The 24,452-nt window shown below is 39.5% G+C and overlaps 1 protein-coding gene across 4 annotated transcripts in view; it reads right to left on the bottom strand.

Annotated features, from left to right (window-relative positions):
* The window catches only part of PDE1A (phosphodiesterase 1A), a 386,812-nt gene that overhangs the window by 43,180 nt on the left and 319,180 nt on the right, over positions 1 to 24,452 (bottom strand). For all 4 annotated transcript variants that reach the window (XM_005675891.3, XM_013968481.2, XM_013968476.2 and 1 more), the window contains 5 exons: positions 22,514 to 22,615; positions 22,285 to 22,405; positions 5,182 to 5,263; positions 3,022 to 3,142; positions 1,816 to 1,961 (listed from right to left, as the gene is read on the bottom strand). In XM_005675891.3, the coding sequence (XP_005675948.1) occupies positions 1,816 to 1,961; positions 3,022 to 3,142; positions 5,182 to 5,263; positions 22,285 to 22,405; positions 22,514 to 22,615 (572 nt within the window). The remainder of the gene's footprint in view (positions 1 to 1,815; positions 1,962 to 3,021; positions 3,143 to 5,181; positions 5,264 to 22,284; positions 22,406 to 22,513; positions 22,616 to 24,452) is intronic.

The raw sequence follows: 24,452 nt of genomic DNA on the forward strand, positions 1-24,452 counted from the left end.
CCATGACTTCAGTAAACAGATGCCCTCGGGAGAGATCCTGGCTCTGAAGTTTCTTTATTTCTCTGAATTTCTGTTTTATCTTTATTTGAACAGGTCTATGGGTACCAGGGCTTCCCTGGTGGCTCAGATGGTAAGGCATCTGCCTGCAGTGCTGGAGACCTGGGTTCGATCTCTGAGTCAGGAAGATCCCCTGGAGAAGGAAATGGCTACCCACTCCAGTATTCTTGCCTGGAGAATTCCACGGACAGAGGAGCCTGGTGGGCTACAGTCCATGGGTTCACAGAGTCAGATACGACCAACACTTTCACTTTCACTATGGGGGCCAATTTCTTTTAAGCAATATTTCATCCAGCGTTGCTAGTTGTCTTTTACCATATTTCTTTAAGTTTATCTAGTTTACCATTGCATTGGAAATAGAAACCAAGTATGTAATTTTATCAATAAAATTCAACATAAGTTTCTTTATTCAAACAATGAATGCTCTACTTAAGTACTCTTGGAAATTATATTATTAAAATGCTCTATGATTTTAATTTGCTTAAAGCCAGACTTCCTATCTTCAAATCTTGGTTCTATATTTTATACCTGCAGGACTGAGTTATTATTTCTCAATTTCAGAAATGTAAGTTGAGAACTTCATGTAAATCTAAAATTTATCTCTGTGTGCAACACAATAAATTTTGTTAGAAAGAGAGCAATTGTAGTACTTAATCCAATTCTGACACAGAGCTTCCTTTATAACAAATAGATTCTAAGTGATGGATTGATGTGTGGGGTTCACTGTTGTTCATTTTAGTTAAAACTTTCTTAGAGAAGAGTGCATTTTGGTCAATTGGATTCTTGGATTTGTTGAATATAAATATTTTAACTCATATTATTTTATATAAATATAAATATTTCAACTCATTTCAACCCATATTCAACTCAAATATTTCATACTTTATTGAAAGATATGGGACAGTATAATAGCATGCAGTGGGAAAAACCTTGGGTAGAGAATCAGTTTTGACTCTAGTGCTTAGAAGCTGTATGAGCTTCTATTTCTAGACTGTAAAATGAACGTAATATTTTCCACTTGAAAAGAAAATAGGATAATACATGTAAAATGCCTGGTACATAGGAGGCGTTTCAGAAATCTTGTTTCCCTCCTGTCTTCTTTCTATTTCTGAAAATATGCTCATTTGTTTTCCTTTCTGAATTAATAGATTTAAAGCGAAGTTTAGTCATTCACTCTTTCCTTCAAAAATACATTCAATAAATAACTTTAAAGCACCTACGATATTCCAGGAACATAATTCTTCAGCAGCAGATTACAAATGACCTTTCCAACTCATAAGTGAAACTGTCAGCCAAAGAAATAACTTAATAAAGCTGGAAAAAAAAACAACCCTCAAATCTCTGACACAAAGCCTTGCTTTCCTAGTGCAACACAAAATCTATTTGGAAAGCCTGAACACAGGATCAAAAGCACCTCTAGAAATGAACAGGAGGCTACTGCGCCATGTAAAGCTTAGTCACTCTTACGTTGTCCCATACTTCCTTCACATCCACTTGACTGTTACCCACGTCAATACCTCTACAGCCTACATGGCACAAACAGAGCAGAATTTCTTTACATTTAACAGAGAAACCAATTTTCTTATGAATAGTCAAAGTCTTACGACTAGTCAATTTTCTTATGAATAGCCAAGTTATAAATACCTCTAAGAGCTTGCATATTTTGTAAAAGAGGAAATCTAGGGGGAAACACAATCCAGCATCTCAGAGGAGGCATTAGGACAGAGAGGGATGGCAGGAAGGCCTCATAAACTGTACCTTGGGCAGCTAACTCTTTCCACCTCTCTTTGTTCTGCTGGATGATGTCCACCAGGCTGTTTTTGAAGCTCGTCAGGTCCACGCTGGCAAGGGAGTAGTCAGGGGAGTAGGTTCCATCATTTGTGGTGCCTTTCATATTTGATCGTCTAAAGGAATCAGCAACGTGAGATAACATATAGGTTATTGAGCTAATAGTAACAACCAAAGAAACCAGAAAATGCCAAGGGCAGAATAAGGGACAAGGAAGCAAAGCCTGAAACACTTTACAAAACCAGCTGGAGAAGCAGGAAGGCAGCAGCTCAGGCCCAGTGCTGCTCACCTTGCACCTTCCTCCCCTCGTGGACGGGGCCAGAGCAGCAGGTCATAATCCCATAGCATGTGTTACGGGGTGGGGATGGCAGTGGGTGAGGCCTAAATAGAGGAGCAGAATCTGGAGACAAGCTGACTTAGTGGTGAGTCCACTGGTGAACATCACAAAAGAGACACCAGCATTCTGGAGCTCAAAGTCAGATGACTGTCCCTGCCCCTCCTTCCATCATTTGATCACCAGGCTAACCCGGATCTTTCTCAGGTAGAACATTCCTCTGTTTCTTCACTAGGGAAACATTTAAGGACCCTGTTGGTATGTTAGGAACAGCTATGTGTTCATATGGGCAAGAATTTAGCCTAATTTTTCTGCAACTGGACGTTTTAAATAATATCCTTAACACATTTATCAATTAAAAAATCTAGGTTGAAATGTTTTAAATTGTATATAAATGGACTTTACTATTACACATTATCCAGATCCATTGTATTCATGTCATCTAAAAGGCTAACTTTGAAGTAGGCATCTTTCTAGATATACAAGTGGACTGTGATTGATTTGTTAGCAACACAACACAATTCCCCTCTCCCAACTGCCTACCACGATTGGATATGTTAATATATCCAGGATGTAATTCATACATTTCAATAAAAATTCAAGTAATGTTTATTCTCCTGAGTACTGAATATGATTCTGTAATACTCCTTAGTATTAAACTTGGATATTTTTTCTAGTGGACATCAAGTTCCTAATTTCAAAGGCAGATGCAATATATTATAGAGCCATTAGGTGGCAATACTACCTAGTAATTCTTCTAAGAATTTCCTGCTTAATGTAAGGAATAATAAAGATAATTATAAGTAAAAGAGAAAAGACACCAAAAAAGAAAACAATCAAACCTGCTTGCTCCATAGGAAGGAGTTTTGGTTTTCGAGTCTTCCTCTATAAGAGGAATAATAATTTTCTCTGTTGAGTCTGTCAGAAGAGAAAATGTTGGTTCTACTATGAAATCAATGAAACCTACAAAAGCAAAAACATAAATAAATATCAATAAAGTCAAGTGTTATAATTTCCTAAATTCTAAATTAGTAATAATTCAGATTCTAATGCTCCTGAGAGCAATTTTCAACTACAGTGTTGGCCTAGTTTACCCCTTGCAATTAATTTTAATCCAATAACACAATCTTAACTGCTCTACAAAATCCTCTCTCAAGCAGTGAAAATGGGGTACAATTTAAACTTGCTAGTTCAAGTGTATTGAGTTTCCTGTTAATATTCAGCCTCATATTATTGTTAACAATAATTTCAGACTAACCAGAGTCAACTGGTTTTCGCTTTTAATGAGAGGGATCACTCTCCTTTCTAAAAAATCTTCACTTGTTTGTTGAATTTTGTTATTGACTAACAAGAAATAATATCCAAGCTCCAAAGAAACTAAATAGTTGAACTGTTTTTTCAAGCCACAGGAAGGCAACCACTTTTTTTCTTCTCATACTATATCAGTCAGAGCTTTCTACCAGTGAGGTAATATTTCAAATAGCTGTTTATTATATTCAGGATATAAAATGTTAGTTCATAGAGCGTGGGTGTATTCTGCTAAATCTGTCAGGGAACAGTAACATCTCTGGGAGACAGCGTTAATCCCACCACTTTGAGTTGTCAGGACTGCATAAAGACTTCTACATTTTAAGTACTCATCAAACTGGAAAATGACACGCACAGAGAACGGGGCATGGTTCTCTAGGGAGCATTTACTACCTGTGTTTAGGTGGAGAAGAAGACAAGCTCTGTGTACATTCAACACCCGAGGGCCCAGGAGAACTGTGGTGCTGGAAATCAAACGTTTGTTGCCTTGAACACAACTGGGAGCAACAGACCATCATCTGAATATAAGGGAACACTGTGGGGATGCTTTTTAAATGACAGTGTCCTGGGAAATATCTACTTTAAAAAATATCCTATTCATCAGAAACTTGGATAAAGTAATTCTCATTTCAAACAACTGGATTCACCATGGTGTATATTAAGGTACATTTTTAATTCAAAAAACTTTAGTTTTGTGTTTTAACTGATGACTTCAAGTTAAGTCAATGTTAATTGACCACGAGGGTGTTCTTTCAAGTTTCGTCTATGGTTTTAAATGCTTGGGATCTAGAGACTGTCAAATGAGTCACCTTTACTAACATGGCAGTAATTACAGTACAGCAACAAGCCTCAGAAACTTAATTTTTCTCAGTCTGCCCACAGAGGCCCTTAAGCTGCCATATTCACACCTTGTAAATGATGAGAGGCACCTGTGTTATGGCAGCTAGGAAAACAGCTATTGGAACATGGGTAGGAAGTAGGAAAGGTGAGAGCAAGAAGCTTTCTGACAGGTGATCACCACTTTGGAGGAGGTGGTGCAGGACCAACTACAGAGGCAAGGTGCGATTCTTCATTTATTGGTCATATATGCCAGAAATGAAGATCCTGGCCCAGGGAACACCGTTTTAATATATTAACAATAGCAATAATATGTTTTAATCATGGGCTGGATTTGACGTTCCTAACATAAACACAAATGAAAAGAATAAATAAGGTTGGGAGCAATATTATTTTACAAATTTCCTGTTGGTTTCCCTAACATATTCATATCCTAAGAATTTTTTTCCCAAAAGAATATGAGCTAGTACATTAGGCATATTATTCAAATTTAGTGATAACAGAACGGATACATTAATATTTTCATTGGATTATTCCATATATAAAGAATTAAATTACAGAAAATAATCAGCAACAAAACAACAGAAAATGCTGTCTCTTGCATAGAAAGAGAAGAAAGCTCTGCATTTTATAAAAGGATTACAAAGAGAATAACAATTATTTACTAACTCTGCTCTGTTGATTCATTTTGTGAGGATATTACAAAATTCTTACCATTCACCCCCATATAGATCAGTCTAAAAATTATATTTATCATACATATGCAGTAGATTTTCATGAGTGAAAAACATTGTGTATCCATTTGAAAATTAACAGGCTCACACTCGCTCTCCACGACCACCAGTTCTCAGTATTACCTATTTGGGACTGGGCCACCATCGTAGACTTCCGATCACAAAGCGGGGAAAATGGAAGCCCTAATTCTGCTTCTTTATCTCCCTACAGAAAGAAACGCCCGTTAGTACAGACTTGGTGTAGAGAAACTAAGAAAAGAGCAGCTTAGATAAAAACCCTTAAAAAGTTGCATATTTTACTTCTTAATTGGCTTTGTGTATTTATTAGAAAACCAAAAGCTGTTATTCAAGTTCATGTAACTTTACTGAGTTGGTGTGCTTTGGGGGATGTGTTGTATACGGCACACACTGTAGAAGTAAAATGACAGGAACATTTCCAGCACCTGGAGACTCTGCAGTGGTATTCTAGAGAGATAATCCTTTCTTCTTTGGAATTTTCTAAAGTTACCATAAACTAGCCTAGAGGAGCTATCCCACGTTGAAGGTCAACAACAGCGGCGGTAAGGAGATACCCCTCGTCCAAGGTAAGGAACAGCTGCTGTGCTTTGCTGGAGCAGCTGTGAAGAGATACCCCACGCCAAGGTAAGAGAAACCCAAGTAAGATGGTAAGTGTTGCAAGAGGGCATCAGAGGGCAGACACACTGAAACCATACCCACAGAAAACTAGTCAATCTAATCACACTAGGACTGCAGCCTTGTCTAACTCAATGAAACCAAGCCATGCCTGCGGGGCAACCCAAGATGGGCGGGTCATGGTGGAGAGGCCTGACAGAATGTGGTCCACGGGAGAGGGGAATGGCAAGCCACTTCAGTATTCTTGCCTTGAGAACCCCATGAACAGTAAGAAAAGGCAAAATGATAGGATACCAAAAGAGGAACTCCCCAGGTCATTAGGCGCCCAATATGCTTCTGGAGATCAGTGGAGAAATAACTCCAGAAAGAATGAAGGGATGGAGCCAAAGCAAAAACAATACCCAGTTGTGGATGTGACTGGTGATAGAAGCAAGATCCGATGCTGTAAGAGCAATATTGCATAGGAACCTGGAATGTCAGGTCCATGAATAAAGGCAAATTGGAAGTGGTCAAACAAGAGATGGCAAGGGTGAACGTCGACATTCTACGAATGAGTGAACTAAAATGGACTGGAATGGGTGAATTTAACTCAGATGACCATTACATCTACTACTGCGGGCAGGAATTCCTCAGAAGAAATGGAGTAGCTATCATGGTCAACGAAAGAGTCCGAAATGCAGTACTTGGATGCAGTCTCAAAAATGACAGAATGATCTCTTCATCTCCAAGGCAAACCATTCAATATCACAGTTATCCAAGTCTATGCCCCAACCAGTAACGCTGAACAAACTGAAGTTGAACAGTTTTATGAAGACCTACAAGATCCTTTAGAACTAACACCCAAAAGAGATGTCCTTTTCATTATAGGGGACTGGAATGCAAAAGTAGCAAGTCAAAAAACACCTGGAGTAACAGGCAAATTTGGCCTTGGAATGCAGAATGAAGCAGGGCAAAGACTAATAGAGTTTTGCTAAGAAAATGCACTGGTCATAGCAAACACCCTCTTCCAACAACACAAGAGAAGACTCTACACATGGACATCACCAGATGGTCAACACCGAAATCAGACTGATTATACTCTTTGCAGCCAAAGATGGAGAAGCTCTATACAGTCAACAAAAACAAGACCGAGAGCTGACTGTGGCTCACATCATGAACTCCTTATTGCCAAATTCAGACTTAAATTGAAGAAAGTAGGGAAAACCACTAGACCATTCAGGTATGACCTAAATCAAATTCCTTATGATTATACAGTGGAAGTGAGAAATAGATTTAAGGGTCTAGATCTGATATAGAGTGCCTGATGAACTATGGAATGAGGTTTGTGACACTGTACAGGAGACAGGGATCAAGACCATCCCCATGGAAAAGAAATGCAAAAAAGCAAAATGGCTGTCTGAGGAGGCCTTACAAATAGCTGTGAAAAGAAGAGAGGCGAAAAGCAAAGGAGAAAAGGAAAGATATAAGCATTTGAATGCAGAGTTCCAAAGAATAGCAAGAAGAGATAAGAAAGCCTTCTTCAGCAATCAATGCAAAGAAATAGAGGAAAACAACAGAATGGGAAAGACTAGAGATCTCTTCCAGAAAATTAGAGATACCAACGGAACATTTCGTGCAAAGTTGGGCTCGATAAAGGACAGAAATGGCCTGGACTTAACAGAAGCAGAAGATATTAAGAAGAGGTGGCAAGAATACATGGAAGAACGGTACAAAAAAGATCTTCACAACCCTGATAATCATAATGATGTGATCACTAATCTAGAGCCAGACATCTTGGAAAGTGAAGTCAAGTGGGCCTTAGAAAGCATCACTATGAACAAAGTTAGTGGAGGTGATGGAATTCCAGTAGAGCTGTTTCAAAGCCTGAAAGATGATGTGTGAAAGTGCTGCACTCAATATGCCAACAAATTTGGAAAACTCAGCATTGGCCACAGAACTGGAAAAGGTTAGTTTTCATTCCAATTCCAAAGAAAGGCAATGCAAAAAATGCTCAAACTACCACACAATTGCACTCATCTCACATGCTAGTAAAGTAATGCTCAAAATTCTCCAAGCCAGACTTCAGCAATACGTGAACCGTGAACTCCCTGATGTTCAAGCTGGTTTTAGAAAAGGCAGAGGAACCAGAGATCAAATGGCCAACATCCGCTGGATCATGGAAAAAGCAAGAGAGTTCCAGAAAAACATCTATTTCTGCTTTATTGATTATGCCAAAGCAGTTGACTGTGTGGATCACAATAAACTGTGGAAAATTCTGAAAGAGATGGGAATACCAGACCACCTAACCTGCCTCTTGAGAAATCTACATGCAGGTCAGGAAGCAACAGCTAGAACTGGACATGGAACAGCAGACTGGTTCCAAATAGGAAAAGGAGTACATCAAGGCTGTATACTGTCACCCTGCTTATTTAACTTATATGCACAGTACATCATGAGAAATGCTGGACTGGAAGAAACACAAGCTGGAATCAAGATTGCCGGGAGAAATATCAATAACCTCAGATATGCAGAGGACACCACCCTTATGGCAGAAAGTGAAGAGGAACTAAAAAGCCTCTTGAAGAAAGTGAAAGAGGAGAGTGAAAAAGTTGGCTTAAAGCTCAACATTCAGAAAATGAAGATTATGGCATCTGGTCCCATCACTTCATGGGAAATAGATGGGGAAACAGTGGAAACAGTAGATACAGTGTCAGACTTTATTTTTGGGGGCTCCAAAATCACTGCAGATGGTGACTGCAGCCATGAAATTAAAAGACGCTTACTCCTTGGAAGAAAAGTTATGACCAACCTAGATAGTATATTCAGAAGCAGAGACATTACTTTGCTGACTAAGGTCCACCTAGTCAAGGCTATGGTTTTTCCTGTGGTCATGTATGGATGTGAGAGTTGGACTGTGAAGAAGGCTGAGTGCCGAAGAATTGATGCATTTGAACTGTGGTTTTGGACAAGACTCTTGAGAGTCCCTTGGACTGCAAGGAGATCCAACCGGTCCATTCTGAAGGAGATCAACCCTGGGATTTCTTTGGAAGGAATGATGCTAAAGCTGAAGCTCCAGTACTTTGGCCACCTCATGCGAAGAGTTGACTCATTGGGAAAGACTCTGATGCTGGGAGGGATTGGGGGCAGGAGGAGAAGGGGACGACTGAGGATGAGATGGCTGGATGGCATCACGGACTCGATGGACGTGAGTCTGAGTGAACTTCAAGAGATGGTGATGGACAGGGAGGCCTGGCGTGCTGCGATTCATGGGGTCGCAAAGAGTCAGACACGACCGATCGACTGAACTGAACTGAATGGAACTGACCATGAACTAGTCATCTTGGTGTGTTATTTGGCATTTGACAATCCAGCTCATGAATTTTCTGCTTTTTCCCCTCAATGCCAAATAACATTAGCAGATCTTCAGTATCAATAATTCATGATTGGACTGGTTTTTAAACTAACGAGGCACCTCCTTGGCTCAGCAGTAAAGAATTTGTCTGCAATATGCGAGACCCAAGTTCCATCCCTGGGTCAGGAATATCCCCTGGAGGGGGGCATGGAAACCCACTCTAGTACTCTTACCTAGAGAATCCCATGGACAGAGGAGCCTGGCAGGCTGCAGTCCATAGGGTCGCACAGAGTAGGGCGTGACTAAAGCAACCAAGCAGCAGCAGCTTGGTGGTCTAGTGGTTAAGGCACCACACTCCCAAAGCAGAGGGCCTGTGTTTGATTCCTGCTCAGGGAACTGGATCCCAATACTGCATCTAAGAATTCATATGCTGCAACTAAGAAGGAGTACTGTCAAATAAATAAAATCAAACACTTTTTAAAAAAGTATATGAGCATTTTGAAAGATCTTTCTACCTATAAACCAAGTTTTACTGAAACTCCCACAGCAAGTAATGAGGAACATATTCAATATTCTTACATTCTGTTTGCATGTGAGTAAAAATCGCTCAGTTGTGTCTGACTCTTTGTGACCCCATGGACTATATAGTCTATGGAATTCTCCAGGGCGGAATACTGTAGTGGGTAGCCTTTCCCTTCTCCAGGGGATTTTCAAACCCAGGGATTGAACCCAGGTCTCCTACATTACAGGCGGATTCTTTACCAGCTGAGCCACAAGGGAAGCCCCAGAATACTGGAGTGGGTTGCCTATCCCTTCTCCAGCAGATCTTCCCAACACAGGAATTGAACTGGGGTCTCCTGCATTGTAGGCAGATTCTTTATGAACTGAGCTACTGTTTGCATAAATCTTGTTTTAATGTAGTCTTATCAGAGAAAATTGAAATATCAATGATTTTTTTACTATGTGATCTTCAATTGTAGATTAATTGAGCACAAATATTGAAGAACTCCATTTCTGCTTGGGCTAAATATCACAAGAGATAAAAGATTTAAAGGTGGCTGCTATGGACAAAACTTTCTTCCTATGACAGCATGACTGCATGCTCAGATGCTTAGTCGTGTCAGACTCTTTGTGACCCCATAGACTGTAGTCTGCCAAACTCCTCTGGCCTTGACATTTTCCAGGCAAGAAGACTGGAGTGGGTTGCTATTTCCTCTTCCAGGGGATCTTCCCAACCCAGGGACAGAACCTGCATTTCTTGTGTCTCCTGCATTGGCAGGTGGATACTTTACCATTAGTGCTACCTGGGAAGCCATTAATTATGCCAAGCTTTATCAAACATTGGCTCTTTGCATTCACGGAGATTTGAAAGAGGAGAGAGGATACTCTCGAAGAGGGGATAGGACAGATGGAATTCTCCAGTCAAGAATACTGGAGGGGGTTGCCATGCCCTCCTCCAGGAGATCTTCCCAAGCCAACGATTGAACCTGGGTCTCTGACGTTGCAGGTGGATTCTTTATCATCTGAGCCACCAGGGAAGCCCCATAAGAGCACTGTTAGGACATATGATCTAGTCCTAAGATCAGGGGACAAAAGGGAGTGGCCTACATTTAGTGGCAGAGCCCATGTTACAAGGCAACACCTGTCTGAGAACTTCAGTTTCCTTTGTCTGCTTTTTCTAACATCTTTTCATCATGATCTTTACATTATGTCAATGTGTGGCTTTAAAGTTCTTACTGATATGTTTTCTGGTGCAATTCCTCTGAACCATGCCTCTGATTATGAGGGGCAGAAAGTTTGAAATCAGAATTGCTTGGGAAGATCTAGATATGGTCATCAAAGAATCAGAAGGTCAAGTAGCTACAAACAGGAATATTTCACTATGTCACAACTTACAGAAAATAGAGAAAGAATTTCTGTGATCTCTTCCAGCAAACTTTGTCTATCTAATAGAGTTATCCTGAGGTTATCTAAGATAATTTATATGAAGTTTAAGGACACTACCTGATATATAGTCAGTAGTCAGTAATGTTAACTAATCAAAATCAGAGATGGTTAGGTAGCATCACTGACTCAATGGACATGTAATTTAAGGAAACTTCATTAAGATACTGGAGGGCAAGGGAACCTGGGTGCTGCAGTCCATGGGGTCACAAAGAGTTGGACATGACTTAGCAACTGAACACCAACAACAAAAATCATAATTCATAATAGCAAAAGCACCTGCTAATTAGAGGTATTTATGGTGTGTGATGCATATGCAGGTCAGGAAGCAACAGTTAGAACTGGACATGGAACAGCAGACTGGTTCCAAATAGGAGAAGGAGTACATCAAGGCTGTATATTGTCACCCTGCTTATTTAACTTCTATGCAGAGTACATCATGAGAAACACTGGGCTGGAAGAAGCACAAGCTGGAATCAAGATTGCTGGGAGAAATATCAATAACCTCAGATATGCAGATGACACCACCCTTATGGCAGAAAGTAAAGAGGAACTCAAAAGCCTCTTGATGAAAGTGAAAGAGGAGAGTGAAAAAGTTGGCTTAAAGCACATTCAGAAAACTAAGATCGTGGCATCCAGTCACATCACTTCATGGCAAATAGATGGAGAAACAGTGGCTGCCTTTATTTTTCTGGGCTCCAAAAATCACTGCAGATGGTGATTGCAGCCATGAAATTAAAAGATGCTTACTCCTTGGAAGGAAAGTTATGACCAACCTAGACAGCATATTCAAAAGCAGAGACATTACTTTGCCAACAAAGGTCCATCTAATCAAGGCTATGGTTTTTCCAGTGGTCATGTTTGGATGTGAGAGTTGGTCTGTGAAGAAAGCTGAGTGCCAAAGAACTGATGCTTTTGAACTGTGATGTTGGAGAAGACTCTTAAGAGTCCCTTGGACTGTAAGGATATCCAGCTAGTCCAACCTAAAGGAGATCAGTCCTGGGTGTTCACTGGAGGACTGATGTTGAAGCTGAAACTCCAATACTTTGGCCACCTGATGTGAAGAGCTGACTCATTGGGAAAGACCCTGATGCTGGGAAAGATTGAGGGCAAGAGGTGAAGGGGACGACAGAGGATAAGAGGTTTGCATGGCATCACTGACTGGATGGACACGGGTTTGGGTGAACTCTGGGAGTTGGTGATGGACAGAGAGGCCTAGCGTGCTGTGGTTCATGGGATCACAAAGAATTGGACACGACTGAGCGTCTGCACTGAACTGAACTGATGCATATCTTGGATGATGTTAAACTACATGAGAAAGGATTAGTACTTAATTTACTTCTAATGGACTGGGGCATTGGCTTTCCCTTTCTATTTCCTAGATGGAATTGACATAACAGAAATTCTGTTTCTGAAACATTAACTTGTAGGCAGCATGGGGTGGCTTGGGATAAGTTAAAGATGAGGCTTGTGCTCCAAACCTGAATGAAAGGGAGACTTTGGGACTACAAATAGAAATAAGACAACATGTATGAGGGCTTTATTGAAAGACTATTATGAATTTTATTTTAACATGTTGAGAATAAAGTAAAAGAATAATATTAACAGCTTATTAAATAAAATGACATTACTATTATTAAAATAGAAATAAAGCTACTTATATGCTTCATGGGAAATGTAATACTGTAAATTCCTAATTGACATATGCAAAGATGATTAATTGCTTTTATTAGTTACAGTGTTGGTGATATTTTAAAAGATGTAGATTTATGCCATTTAAATTCCTTGACCTGAAAATGATCATTTGGGCCTTAAAAAGGCATTGTGATGATTTATTTTCCATGAACTAAATTTCATAAAATGCTGGATGCTAAAATTTCCATATGGGACTTAGGCATTTGACAAACGTATGCAGGGTTGATCTTCCTACAGATGAAGTAGGAGATTTTATATTATACTTGCTTCTTGTACTGTACAATTGACTTAGAATATTAAACTTCCACTGCTAAAGACACTGAATGCTAAGGTGAGTTAATTAGTTATTTATAAACATTTCAAAGTGTTATTTATTCTTTAGGGTGAATACAGGCCATGAGCACAAGATTAGTAGAGGGCCCTGTAGCCAGACTCTGAGGGAACCAGGAACCCTAAAGGACAAGGGAGACTCCTAAGGGAAAGGGAAAGATATTTAAAGAGAGAGTCGGGATACCTGAAGATGAGTTTGACAAACTTAACAATTTTCTTATTCTGTCCCTGAATAGGGAACATTTACTTTTCATCAAAGTGAGACCAGGGTCAAAAGCAATAGACACTGTGTAAATCAACTGGTTTATATATTTTTGGAGGTTGTGCTTTCATGCTAGCAATAGGAGGCCAAAAAAATAATTTTAAAAATAAAAAAACTTACTGAATACACGTATATTCTGAGGCATTGAATCAGACAAGTGACTGATGCAAAATTTTAGGTTCCTAGGTCATTAAAATCCTAAAAGATAATGCTGTTAAAGTGTTGCACTCAATATATCAGCAAATTTGGAAATATCAGCAGTGGCCAAAAGGCTAGAAAAGGTCAATTTTCATTCCAGTCCCAAAGAAGCACAATGCTAAAGGATGTTCAAACTACTGCACAATTGCATTTGTTTCACATGGTAGCAAGGTTATGTGCAAAATCATTCAAGCTAGGCTTCTGCAGTACGTGAACTGAGAACTTCCAGATGTACAAGCTGGGTTTAGAAAAGGCAGAAGAGCTAGAGGTCAAATTGCCAAAATCCATTGGATCATGATGAAAGCAGGGGAATTCCAGAAAAACATCTACTTCTGCTTCATTGGCTACACTAAAGTCTTTGACTGTGTGGATCACAACTGTGAAATATTCTTAAAGCGATGGGAATATGAGTCCACCTTACTTGCTTCCTGAGAAACCTGTATATAAACCAAGAAGCAACAGTTAGAACTCAACATGGAACAATGGAGAGGCTCAAAATTGGGAAAGGAGTACAAGGCTGTATGTTGTCACCTTGTGTATTTAACTTACATGCAGAGTGTATATGTAAGTGATCAGTCATGTCTGACTTTTCATGACACGATGGACTGTAGCCTGCCAGATTCCTCTGTCCATGGAATTTTCCAGAAGGAGAACTGGAGTGAGTTTCCATGCCCTCCCCCAGGGGATCTTTCTGACTCAGAGACTGAACTGGCATCTTTCGCATTGGCAGGCAGATTCTTTACCCCTGTGCTTCCTGGGAAGCCCTAGGTGTGCAGAGCATACCATGCAAAATGTCAAGCTGAATGAATCACAAGCTGGAATCAAGATTTCTGGGAGAAATATCAATGACCTCAGATATGCATATTATACCACCCTAATGGCAGAAAATGAAGAGGAATTAAAGAACCTCCTGATAAGGGTGAAAGAGGAGAGTGAAAAAGCTGGCTTAAAACTCAACATTCAAAAAACTAAGATCATAGCATCTGGTCCCATCACTTCATGGCAAATAGAATGGGAAAAAGTGGAAATAGTGACAGATTTTATTTCCTTGGGCTCCAAAATTACTGCAAACAGTGACTGGAGCCATGAAATTAAAAGATGCTTCCTCCTCGGAAAGAAAGTTATCACAAACCTAGACACCATCTTAAAAAACAGAGATATCACTTTGCTGGCAAAGGTCTAAAGAGCCAAAGTTATGGTTTTTCGAGTAAACATGTACTGATGTAGAATTGGACCATAAAGAAGGCTGAGCACCAAAGAACTGATCCTTTTGAGTTGTGGTGCTGGAGAAAACTCTTGAGAGTCTCTTGGACAGCAAGGAGATCAAACTAATCATTCCAAAGGAAATCAGTCCCGAATATTCATTGGAAGGACTAATGCTGAAACTCCAAATTTTGGCCACCTGATGTGAAGAGCTGACTCACTGGAAAAGACCCTAATGCTGGGAAAGATGAAGGGCTGGAGGAGAAGAGGGTAGCAGAGGATGAGATGGTTAGATAGCATCACAGACTCAATGGATGTGAATCTGATCAACCTCTAGGACCTAGTGAAGGACAGGGAAGCCTGGCATGCTGTAGTCCCTGGGGTTGCAAAGAGTTGGACTTGACTTAGTGACTGAATAGAGCAGAACCACTAAACTCAATTATTTAACCAACAACTTAGTTATGCCCCTGAATCAGTGCATCTTTTCTTGGAGATGAGCCTGTAGATAGAGGTTGAGAAAGTGGTTCCATCAACTTGGAAACTCAAGTAGCCTGATGTGCTCAGGCCTGATAGTTTATGTCTGTCTTAGCAATTCCCTTGGGGGTTGTTGGAATTTCTTCTTTGAAAGGCCATAACAAAGAACTAATACATGTATAACTTGGAGATATTCTAGGTTGGGTTTCAGATGACCAAAATAAAGGAAGCATTGCAATAAAGTGAGCTATGAGTTTTTCTGTTTCCTAGTGTTTATAAAAGTTATGTTTATCCCATACTGTAGTCTAATGTAGTCTAATAAGTGTGTACTGACATTATGCCTAAAAAAGCAATATACATAGCTTAATTTAAAAATGGTTTATTGATAGAAATTTTAGCCATCATCTGAGTATTCAGTGAATTGTAATCTTTTTGCTAGTGGAGGGTTTTGAGTACTGATGGCTGCTTACTGATCAGGGTGGTAGTTGCTAAAGCCTGGGGTGGCTGCGCCATTTCTTAAAATAAGAACACAGTGTGGCCCATCAATTGACTCTTCCTTTCATGAATGGTATCTCTGTAACATGTGGTATTGTTTGACAGCATTTTACCCATAGCAGAATTCTTTCAAAATTGAAGTCAACCCTCTCAAATTCTGCCACTGCTTTATCAACCAAGTTTATGTAATATTCTAAATCCTCTGCTGTCATTTCAGCAATTTTCACAGCATCTTCACCATGAATAGTTTACATATCAAGAAAAATCACTTTTTGCTCATCCTTCAGAAGCAACTCCTCATGAATTAAAGTCTTATTATAATATTGCAGCAATTCAGTCACATTTTCAGGCTTCACATCTAATTCTAACTTTCCTCTTATTTCCACATCTACAGTTACTTCCTCCACTGAAGTCTTGAACTCCTCCAAGTCATCCCTGAGGGTTAGAATCAACTTTTATTAAACTCCTGTTAATGTCAATATCTTGACTTTTCACATGAATAACCAATGTTCTTAATGACATCTGGAATAGTGAATTATTTCCAGAAGGTTTTCAATTGCTTTGCTCAGATCCATCAGAGGAATCACTATCTATGGCAGATATAGTTTATGAAATATAATTCTTACATAATAAGACTTGAAAGTAGAAATTATTCCTTGATCCATGGCTGCAGAATGGACGTTGTGTCAACAGGCATGAAAACAACATTATCTTGTACATCTCCATTAAAGCTCTCAGATAACCGGTGCATTGCCAATGAACAGTAATAATTTAAAAGGAATCTTTTCCTGAGCAATGGGTCTCAGCAATGGCCTTAAAATATTCAGTAAAGCATGTTGTCAACAGATGTGCTGTCATTCAGGCTTTATTGTTCCATTTATAGCGTACAGGTAGAACAAACTTAGCATAATTCTTGGGCTTCCCTGGTGGCTCAGATGGTAGAGAGTCTGCCTGCAATGTGGGAGACCCAGGTTCGATACCTAGGTTGGGAAGATCCCCTGGAAAAGGAAATGACTACCCACTTCAGTATTCTTGCCTAGAAAAGCCCATGGATGGAGGAGCCTGGCAAGTTACAGTCCATGGGGTTGCAAAGAGTTGGATACGACTGAGCGACTAACACTAAGGGCCCTATGGATTTTCAGAACAGTAAGTGAGCAATGGCTTCAACTTTAAGTCACCAGTTGCATTAGCCCATAACAAGTGAGTCAGCCTTTGAAGCTTTGAAGCCAGTTATGTAATTCCTCTTTAACTATGAAAGTCCTAGATGTCATCTTCTTCCCATTGAAAGCTGTTTCCTTACATTGAAAATCTGTTGTTTAATGAAGCAACCTTCCTAATGGTCTTACTTAGATCTTCTGGGTACCTTGAAGCACTTACTGCTTCACTTTGCACTCTTATGTTATAGAGATGGCTTCTTTCCTTTAACCTCAGGAACCAGCCTCTGCTAGTTTCAAGCGTTTCTTCTGTAGCTTCCTCCCCTCTCAGGCTTCATAGATTTGAAGAGAGTTAGAGCCTTACTCTGGATTAGGCTTTGGCTTGAGGGAATGTGGTGGCTGTTTTGATCTAACTAGACCACTAAAATTTTCTCCATCTCAGTATAAAACTATTTTGCTTTCTCATCATTCATGTGTTCACTGCAGTAGCACTTTTAATCTTCTTCACAAACTTTTTATTTCCATCCGCAACTTGGCTAATCTGCAAAAGAGGCCCAGCTTTCATATCATCTCAGCTTCTGATATGCCTTTTCTATTAAGCTGGGCTTCCCAGGTGGCTCAGATGGTAAAGAATCTTTCTGTAATATGGGAGACCTGGGTTCAATCCCTGGGTTAGGAAGATCCCCTGGAGAAGAGAATCTCTAGTATTCTTTCCTGGAGAATTCCATGGACAAGGGAGCCTGGCTCCATGGGGTCACAAAGAGTCGGACATGACTGAGTGACTAAGACATACATTCTATTAAGCTTAATCATTTCTAGCTTTCGATTTGAAGTGAGAGATGTGCAACTCTTCCTTTCCTGTGAACACTCTGAGGCCATTATAGGATGGTTAATTTGTCTAATTCCAATATTGTCCTGTCTCAGGGAATAGGGAAGCCCAAGGAGAAGGCAAGAGACAGGGGAATGGCCAGCTGGTCAGTGAGTGGTCAGAACACAAACAACATTTATCAAGTAATATCACCTTCTTGCATAGGAGTGGCTTGTGGCACCTCGAAATGATTACAATAGTAACATCAAAGGTCACTGATCATATAATACATATAACAAAAACATATAATAATAACACATATGGTAATAGTGAAAAATACATAACAAATACATTGTTATATTTAGCCACTGAGTTATTGTTTAGTCGCTGAGTTGTGTCTGACTCTTTTGCAACCCCTGCCAGGCTCCTTCTGTCCATGAGATTTCCCAGGCAAGAATCTCAGAGTGGGTTGCCATTTCCTTCTCCAGGGGATCTTTCCAACCCAGGGATCGAGACTCTATCTCCTGCATTGCCAGGCGAGTTTTTTTAGCACTGAGCCACCAGAGAAACCTCAGCAAATATATATATAACAATAAAAAAATAAAAACATAAAAGACTGTGAGAATTACCAAAACCTGACATAGAGACATGAGGTAAACAAATGCTGTCAGAAAAATGTCACTGATAGACTTGCTGTATGCAGGATTGCCACAAACTTTCAACTTGTAAAACCAAACAAAAAAAGCAGTATCTGCAAAGCACAATAAAATGAGGCACAATAAGTGAGTTATGTCTGTAACTATTTTAACTCTTCCTTAACAGAGTGAAATGCTCTGACAGCTGTCAATAAGATGTTAAACCCAGTATTTAATGGCACATGTTTCTTTTTTCATTTCTGCATTTTCTCTGAAGCCAAAACAATTTCTATAGTTTTAAAGTAATGAAGAAGATTTTTAAAAAAAGGGTGAAGTACAGGTATCTTGAGAAACCTCCTTCACTAAAGCACTTTTAATCTCAGAAGTGACATCTGCAGCAAGCACATAGCAAGCTCCTGACCACAGGCATGAAGGGCACGCTAAGACTGAGGGTAGAATTTGAGGGATCACCAGTTCTCTCGGGAGATTTAATTGTGAAAGGAGGGGAAGATGCACTAGTTTGGCCTTCTTGAAACAACTTACTTCAGGGAGTTAGCTCATCTAATTACTCCCCTTCATTCCTTCTGAAAAATGGGCCCTCCTATATGTACTACAACTAGAGTCCACACACCTCTACAAAAGATTCCACACGACACAAGGAAGATCCCACATGCTGCAACTAAGGCTTGGCCCGGTCAAGTAAATAAATAAAAGTAAAACAATTGTGTGGGTCATGGCCGAGACCCCATAGATTGCTTCAGGATGGAGCTGGTCACCAGAGAGAATAACCACATGATTAGAGGCCTGGAATACTGGGGCAGCCTGCTCTCCTGGTATGAAAGGAGGGCTGGAGATTGACTTCCATCATATTAGCCAATGATTTAATCAATCATGTCTATGAAATGAACCCCCCATAAAAACTCCTGACCCCAAAGCACATGTTGGTTGGTGATCACACTGTACCGGGAAGGTGGCATACCCTGTCTCTATGGGGAGAGAGCATGGAAGCTCCATATCTGGGGCCCTTCCAAACCTTGCCCTTTATACATCTTTATTTGGCTGTCTTTATAATAAAATTATAATTGTAAGTGTAGAAAGTTCCTGAGTACCTTGACACACTATACTCTAGAACCCCAAGTGGGATAGAGACAGAAGAGGGACGCCACAGAGGAAAAAACACGTATCCATGTTGTAGAGAACGCTGGTCATTCTCCATGTTGATGAAGTAAAAATTCACATTTCAAGGCAATACGAGGAAAATTTAAGCATAATTTCTTGCTCTGCCCATTTGGGCCTTTTCCCTCCCCTCAAGTGTTCACTATGCATCCGCATTATGTGTGAACCAAACCTCCCCAGGGGCAGAAATACCTGCTTAATCATAAAGATGAATTTTTCCCCTTCTGGCACCAGCCATGCCACTCCTTAGAAAATAACATAACTTTTTCAGCATCACAAGGAGTCAAGATGACCCACTGCTTGCTCTGTATGTGCAGCCATCTTTGATGAACTTTATGTCCAATGCCGATACATCATTTCCCTTAGAGACAGTGATTGGTGCACAACAGACTGGTCAGGTGACCTGGGGCGATATGGACCATACCTAACGGAAGTTCTCAAGTACTCACTTATAAAGTTATTAATGTTACTAACTCCATCATTTGTATTTTGCTGATTTTTCATGATTATTGTTTCTTGTGTTACCAAATGCGTGGCTGAAACTCAAATAAAATTAATGATTAGGCAGCTTGAAACAACTGATCAAATGCTCAGTTCTATAGGATCAATGATTATAAAAGTGTAACTCTAGGTATGGGAAGAAGCAACAAGATGAAACACTTTCCTGAACTATAACAGAATAGCATGACAAGTGTTCCAGAAGTTTTTGGCCACTGACTGTGTAGGTCACGATAAACTGTGGAAAATTCTGAAAGAGATGGGAATACCAGACCACCTGACCTGCCTCTTGAAAAATCTGCATGCAGGTCAGGAAGCAACAGTTAGAACTGGACATGGAACAACAGACTGGTTCCAAATAGGAAAAGGAGTACGTTAAAGCTGTATATTGTCACCCTGCTTATTTAACTTATATGCAAAGTACATCATGAGAAACACTGGACTGGAAGAAACACAAGCTGGAATCAAGATTGCTGGGAGAAATATCAATAACCTCAGATATGCAGATGACACCACCCTTATGGCAGAAAGTGAACAGGAACTAAAGTGCCTCTTGATGAAAGTGAAAGAGGAGAGTGAAAAAGTTGGCTTAAAGCTCAACATTCAGAAAATGAAGATCATTGCATCCAGTCCCATCACTTCATAGGAAATAGATGGGGAAACAGTGGAAACAGTGTCAGACTTTATTTTGGGGGGCTCCAAAATCACTGCAGTTGGTGATGCAGCCATGAAATTAAAAGACGCTTACTCCTTGGAAGAAAAGTTATGACCAACCTAGATAGCATATTAAAAAGCAGAGAATTACTTTGCCAACTAAGGTCCGTCTAGTCAAGGCTATGGTTTTTCCTGTGGTCATGTATGGATGTGAGAGTGACCGTGGAGAAGGCTGAGTGCTGAAGAATTGATGCTTTTGAACTGTGGTGTTAGACAAGACTCTTGAGAGTCCCTTGGACTGCAAGGAGATCCAACCAGTCCATTCTAAAGGAGATCAGCCCTGGGATTTCTTTGGAAAGAATGATGCTAAAGCTGCAACTCCAGTACTTTGGCCACCTCATGTGAAAAGTTGACTCATTGGAAAAGGCTCTGATGTTGGGAGGGATTGGGGGCAGGAGGAGAAGGGGACAACAGAGGATGAGATGGTTGGATGGCATCACTGACTCGATGGATGTGAATCTGAGTGAACTCCAGGAGTTGGTGATGGACAGGGAGGCCTGGCGTGCTGCGATTCATGGGGTCACAAAGAGTCGGACACGACTGAGCGACTGAACTGAACTGAACTGAACTGAATGAGTACAGTCTAGTAATAGTATATTGAGTGGGTTATCAATGAAACACTTGCCTGACATAGGAATGAGCATTCCTAGCACCATGGGACAAATTGTTCATGAAATGTCTCCTAAATCTTGGTCAAAATTAGGACCTAAAGGGAAGGGATTGTAAAATAAAGAATATTGCCCACCATCCAGTTCTACAAGAAGTCATTAGCCACTGTGGTTGCTGATTTATAACACATGCTGAAAAGAATTCAGAGTGAAGAGTAGAATGAGGTAGTTTGTGCTAGGGAAACGGACAGAACTGGCCCTTAGAAAGTTAAATATTTTCAGCAGAAATTTCTTATGAACCTGGATTCTTGTATCTTCCCATACTTAGAAAAGCATAACTAAGATGTCTGTTGCTAGTGACTAGCAGCAACTTTCTGTGGAGACATGTACTTGATTACACGCACCGCCTTGCCAAAATCACATACATACTGTCCTCCCCCTTTACCTCTTCAGAACAGTTCTCAGAACTCTCTGAGACTTTCCTAGATTATAATTCTCAGTTTGACTCAAACAAAATTTTCCATTTCTTTCTTATATTGGCTATTGATTAATTTTTTGTTGACAATATCCAGGCTTGCTTTTTCACATAACAATAGCTTCTTGCAGTTAGGTACATGTTCATCCAGCTAAAAACTGTATTTCTCAGCTATCCTTGTAAATATGCATGTGTAAGAAAATTCCAAATGAAAAGATGTATGCAGAAGTGTTATACATCCTCTCTTTCCCTTTTTATGATGAAAGCTATTTTCTGTCTTTGAAAACTCTAACCCTAGCATTTTACCTTTCAATAGCAGATAACAGCTCTAATCTGTTCATATCTTTCTCTCTTAGCTTGGCATCTAAGATCCAAGAACTGACCCTCTTTAAAACATGTATAATACTACATAGGATTATTTAATACATTTATCTGAGAGATTAATAAATTCTGCCTGAAGTACCAAGAATGCAGTGTGGCCAGTTGGTAATATCACATCACAAGGTCTGGATTCTGTACAGAAAAGATGTATGTTAATATGCACAGCCACTATTTCCAAAAGCATTTGCACAGACACAGTGTGAAAGAGGCACCTGTAGGAAAAACTCCTCCATTAGGGCCATGGTCCATCGGTGGTGCAGCTTCCAGGATTTGGCTGGGTGACTGATGTCTGCTGCATGGAGAATCAGGGACATGGTTTTGGCTTTGTCAAGCCTGTCAAAACAAGGGCATGCTCAAATTATCAGAACAAAATAACCAACTACAGTCTTTGCCAAGTCCAAGTCCACAGATCTTTAATATGAAAACAAAATTATAACCTACCCTTCAGGTTGCTGCAAACTATTTCTTATATTTTTAATTTGCTGGAAGTGACCCGACATGTCTGTAGACAAAACCATTTCAATCACTAGGTTCCGAAGATCCCTGTGGAGTCATCAAAAGCAGAAAGGTTTGGCCTTTTTCCTTTGTTCTCAAGTGAAACATTTAATATTAAGAATTACATTTTATTTTTTCTAATGGTATGAGCAGAAAAGATGCTATATTTTTAAATATAAAAGAGCTTATAGAAGCTTGGCTTTAGGATGTTGCCAGGAGAACAATCTGTGAATGATGCTTGTAACATCTCCTTTTAAAGAACTGGATGCTTTCCCTCCCATATATGCAACCCTTCCCTACTCATACTTTCTAAATATTACTTTTAGAAATAATTAATATCAGAAAGGATCCTAACCAATTTTAGAGAAAAACCACTCTAAAGGAAGAATTTACTATTAATAAAACTACCACCATTATTCAATATTTATTCAATCCAGACAGTGTTTTAAGAGCTTTTTATGTGAGGGGCGCTATTATTTCCAATCCAAGAGGATTGAGTTGTTTGCCCAGTCACACAGCTAGTATATAGCAGAGGTAAGACTCAACCGCAAGAGTAGTACTACCAAAGCTGACAGTTGGACCACTCCATTGCACCAAGTTTCCATCATAAGAACTCCAGGAAACCAAGACTATAAGTGCCTGGGAATTCTCTGTTTAAGCTCTGGGGACCTTGAGCCTACATATCATAGATAGAGCTATTGGTACTGTTGAAATTATAACCAAGACACTATAAATATGGTGACCATATCACAAAGCCTATACATGAATAAATCATACTCACACTAAGCAGGAGATGACTGAAGTGACCTAGCAGCAACAGCAGCAGCAAAGCCTTGCATGTTGTACAACTCATTGCTTGCTCAGTACAGATAGGTAAAAATGTCCCTTATGCTGGAAATCATATTTTATTTTTATTCTGTGGCCAGTAGAGTAAGCTAAATTACAAGTGTATGACAAACTTGAATTATGATCTTGTGTCAAAGATGTTTTACCTAAAGTTGATATGATTGAATGATTTGTTTTAAAAACAACACAGATTGGAGATTCTTGCTGAAAATTATGGGTGCTCAATCCATCTGGGTTTTTAGGATGGGAGCAATGAGAAAACAATACTCTGATTAGTTACTGTTCATGATATTGGATAGCCTGCTTAGAATATACTTTTACCCAAATATTAAGGGAATGGAAGATATCAAAGAAGTTAATACAATTATTCTCAATTAGATTTTTTCTTCTAAATTATGAGATATCCATGCTACAATACCAACTGTACCAAAACATTCATGTTAAGTAGGAAAAATGAGAGAAAAGCTTTATGAAATCTGTAAGATTTAATAAATACATTATAGTTTGCAGATGTAATGTGAAAAAAGAAACAACAGACCCAAAAGGCATTATTTGTGCTAAACCTACATCAAATCAAGATTCGATACCTAATTTATAGTTTTAACCTCCCCCAGGAGTAAAAACTTAAACCAGTCAAATATCTGGTCAGCACTAGGGAGGAAATCTGCCTGACAGACCCCTATTATCCCCCCAAAAAAGGTGACTTTGCCTGAAACAATCAGATCCTTGCTAGAATAACTTTCTTGTCTTGCCTCTTTCTACTTATAAAGTTCTGCCATTTTGCACAGTTATTAGGAGCTCCTTTTTATCTTCTAGATGGGATTTTGCCCAATTCATGAATTATTGAATAAAGTCAAGATCTTTAAAATTTACTCAGTTGAATTCTGTTCTGTAACAGTAATCAGTAAATGCTAGGTGTTATCAATAATCAACTAATAATATGTCAATAAACTAGTACACAAAGGAAATGTGTTCTTTGTAAATTTTTCTTGCCAAAATTTAAAAATCGCTGCCTTTATGGTTACTAAAGTTACTTGAA

The sequence above is a fragment of the Capra hircus genome, chromosome 2, assembly GCF_001704415.2.
Source record: "Capra hircus breed San Clemente chromosome 2, ASM170441v1, whole genome shotgun sequence".
Classification (NCBI taxonomy): Eukaryota; Metazoa; Chordata; class Mammalia; order Artiodactyla; family Bovidae; genus Capra; species Capra hircus.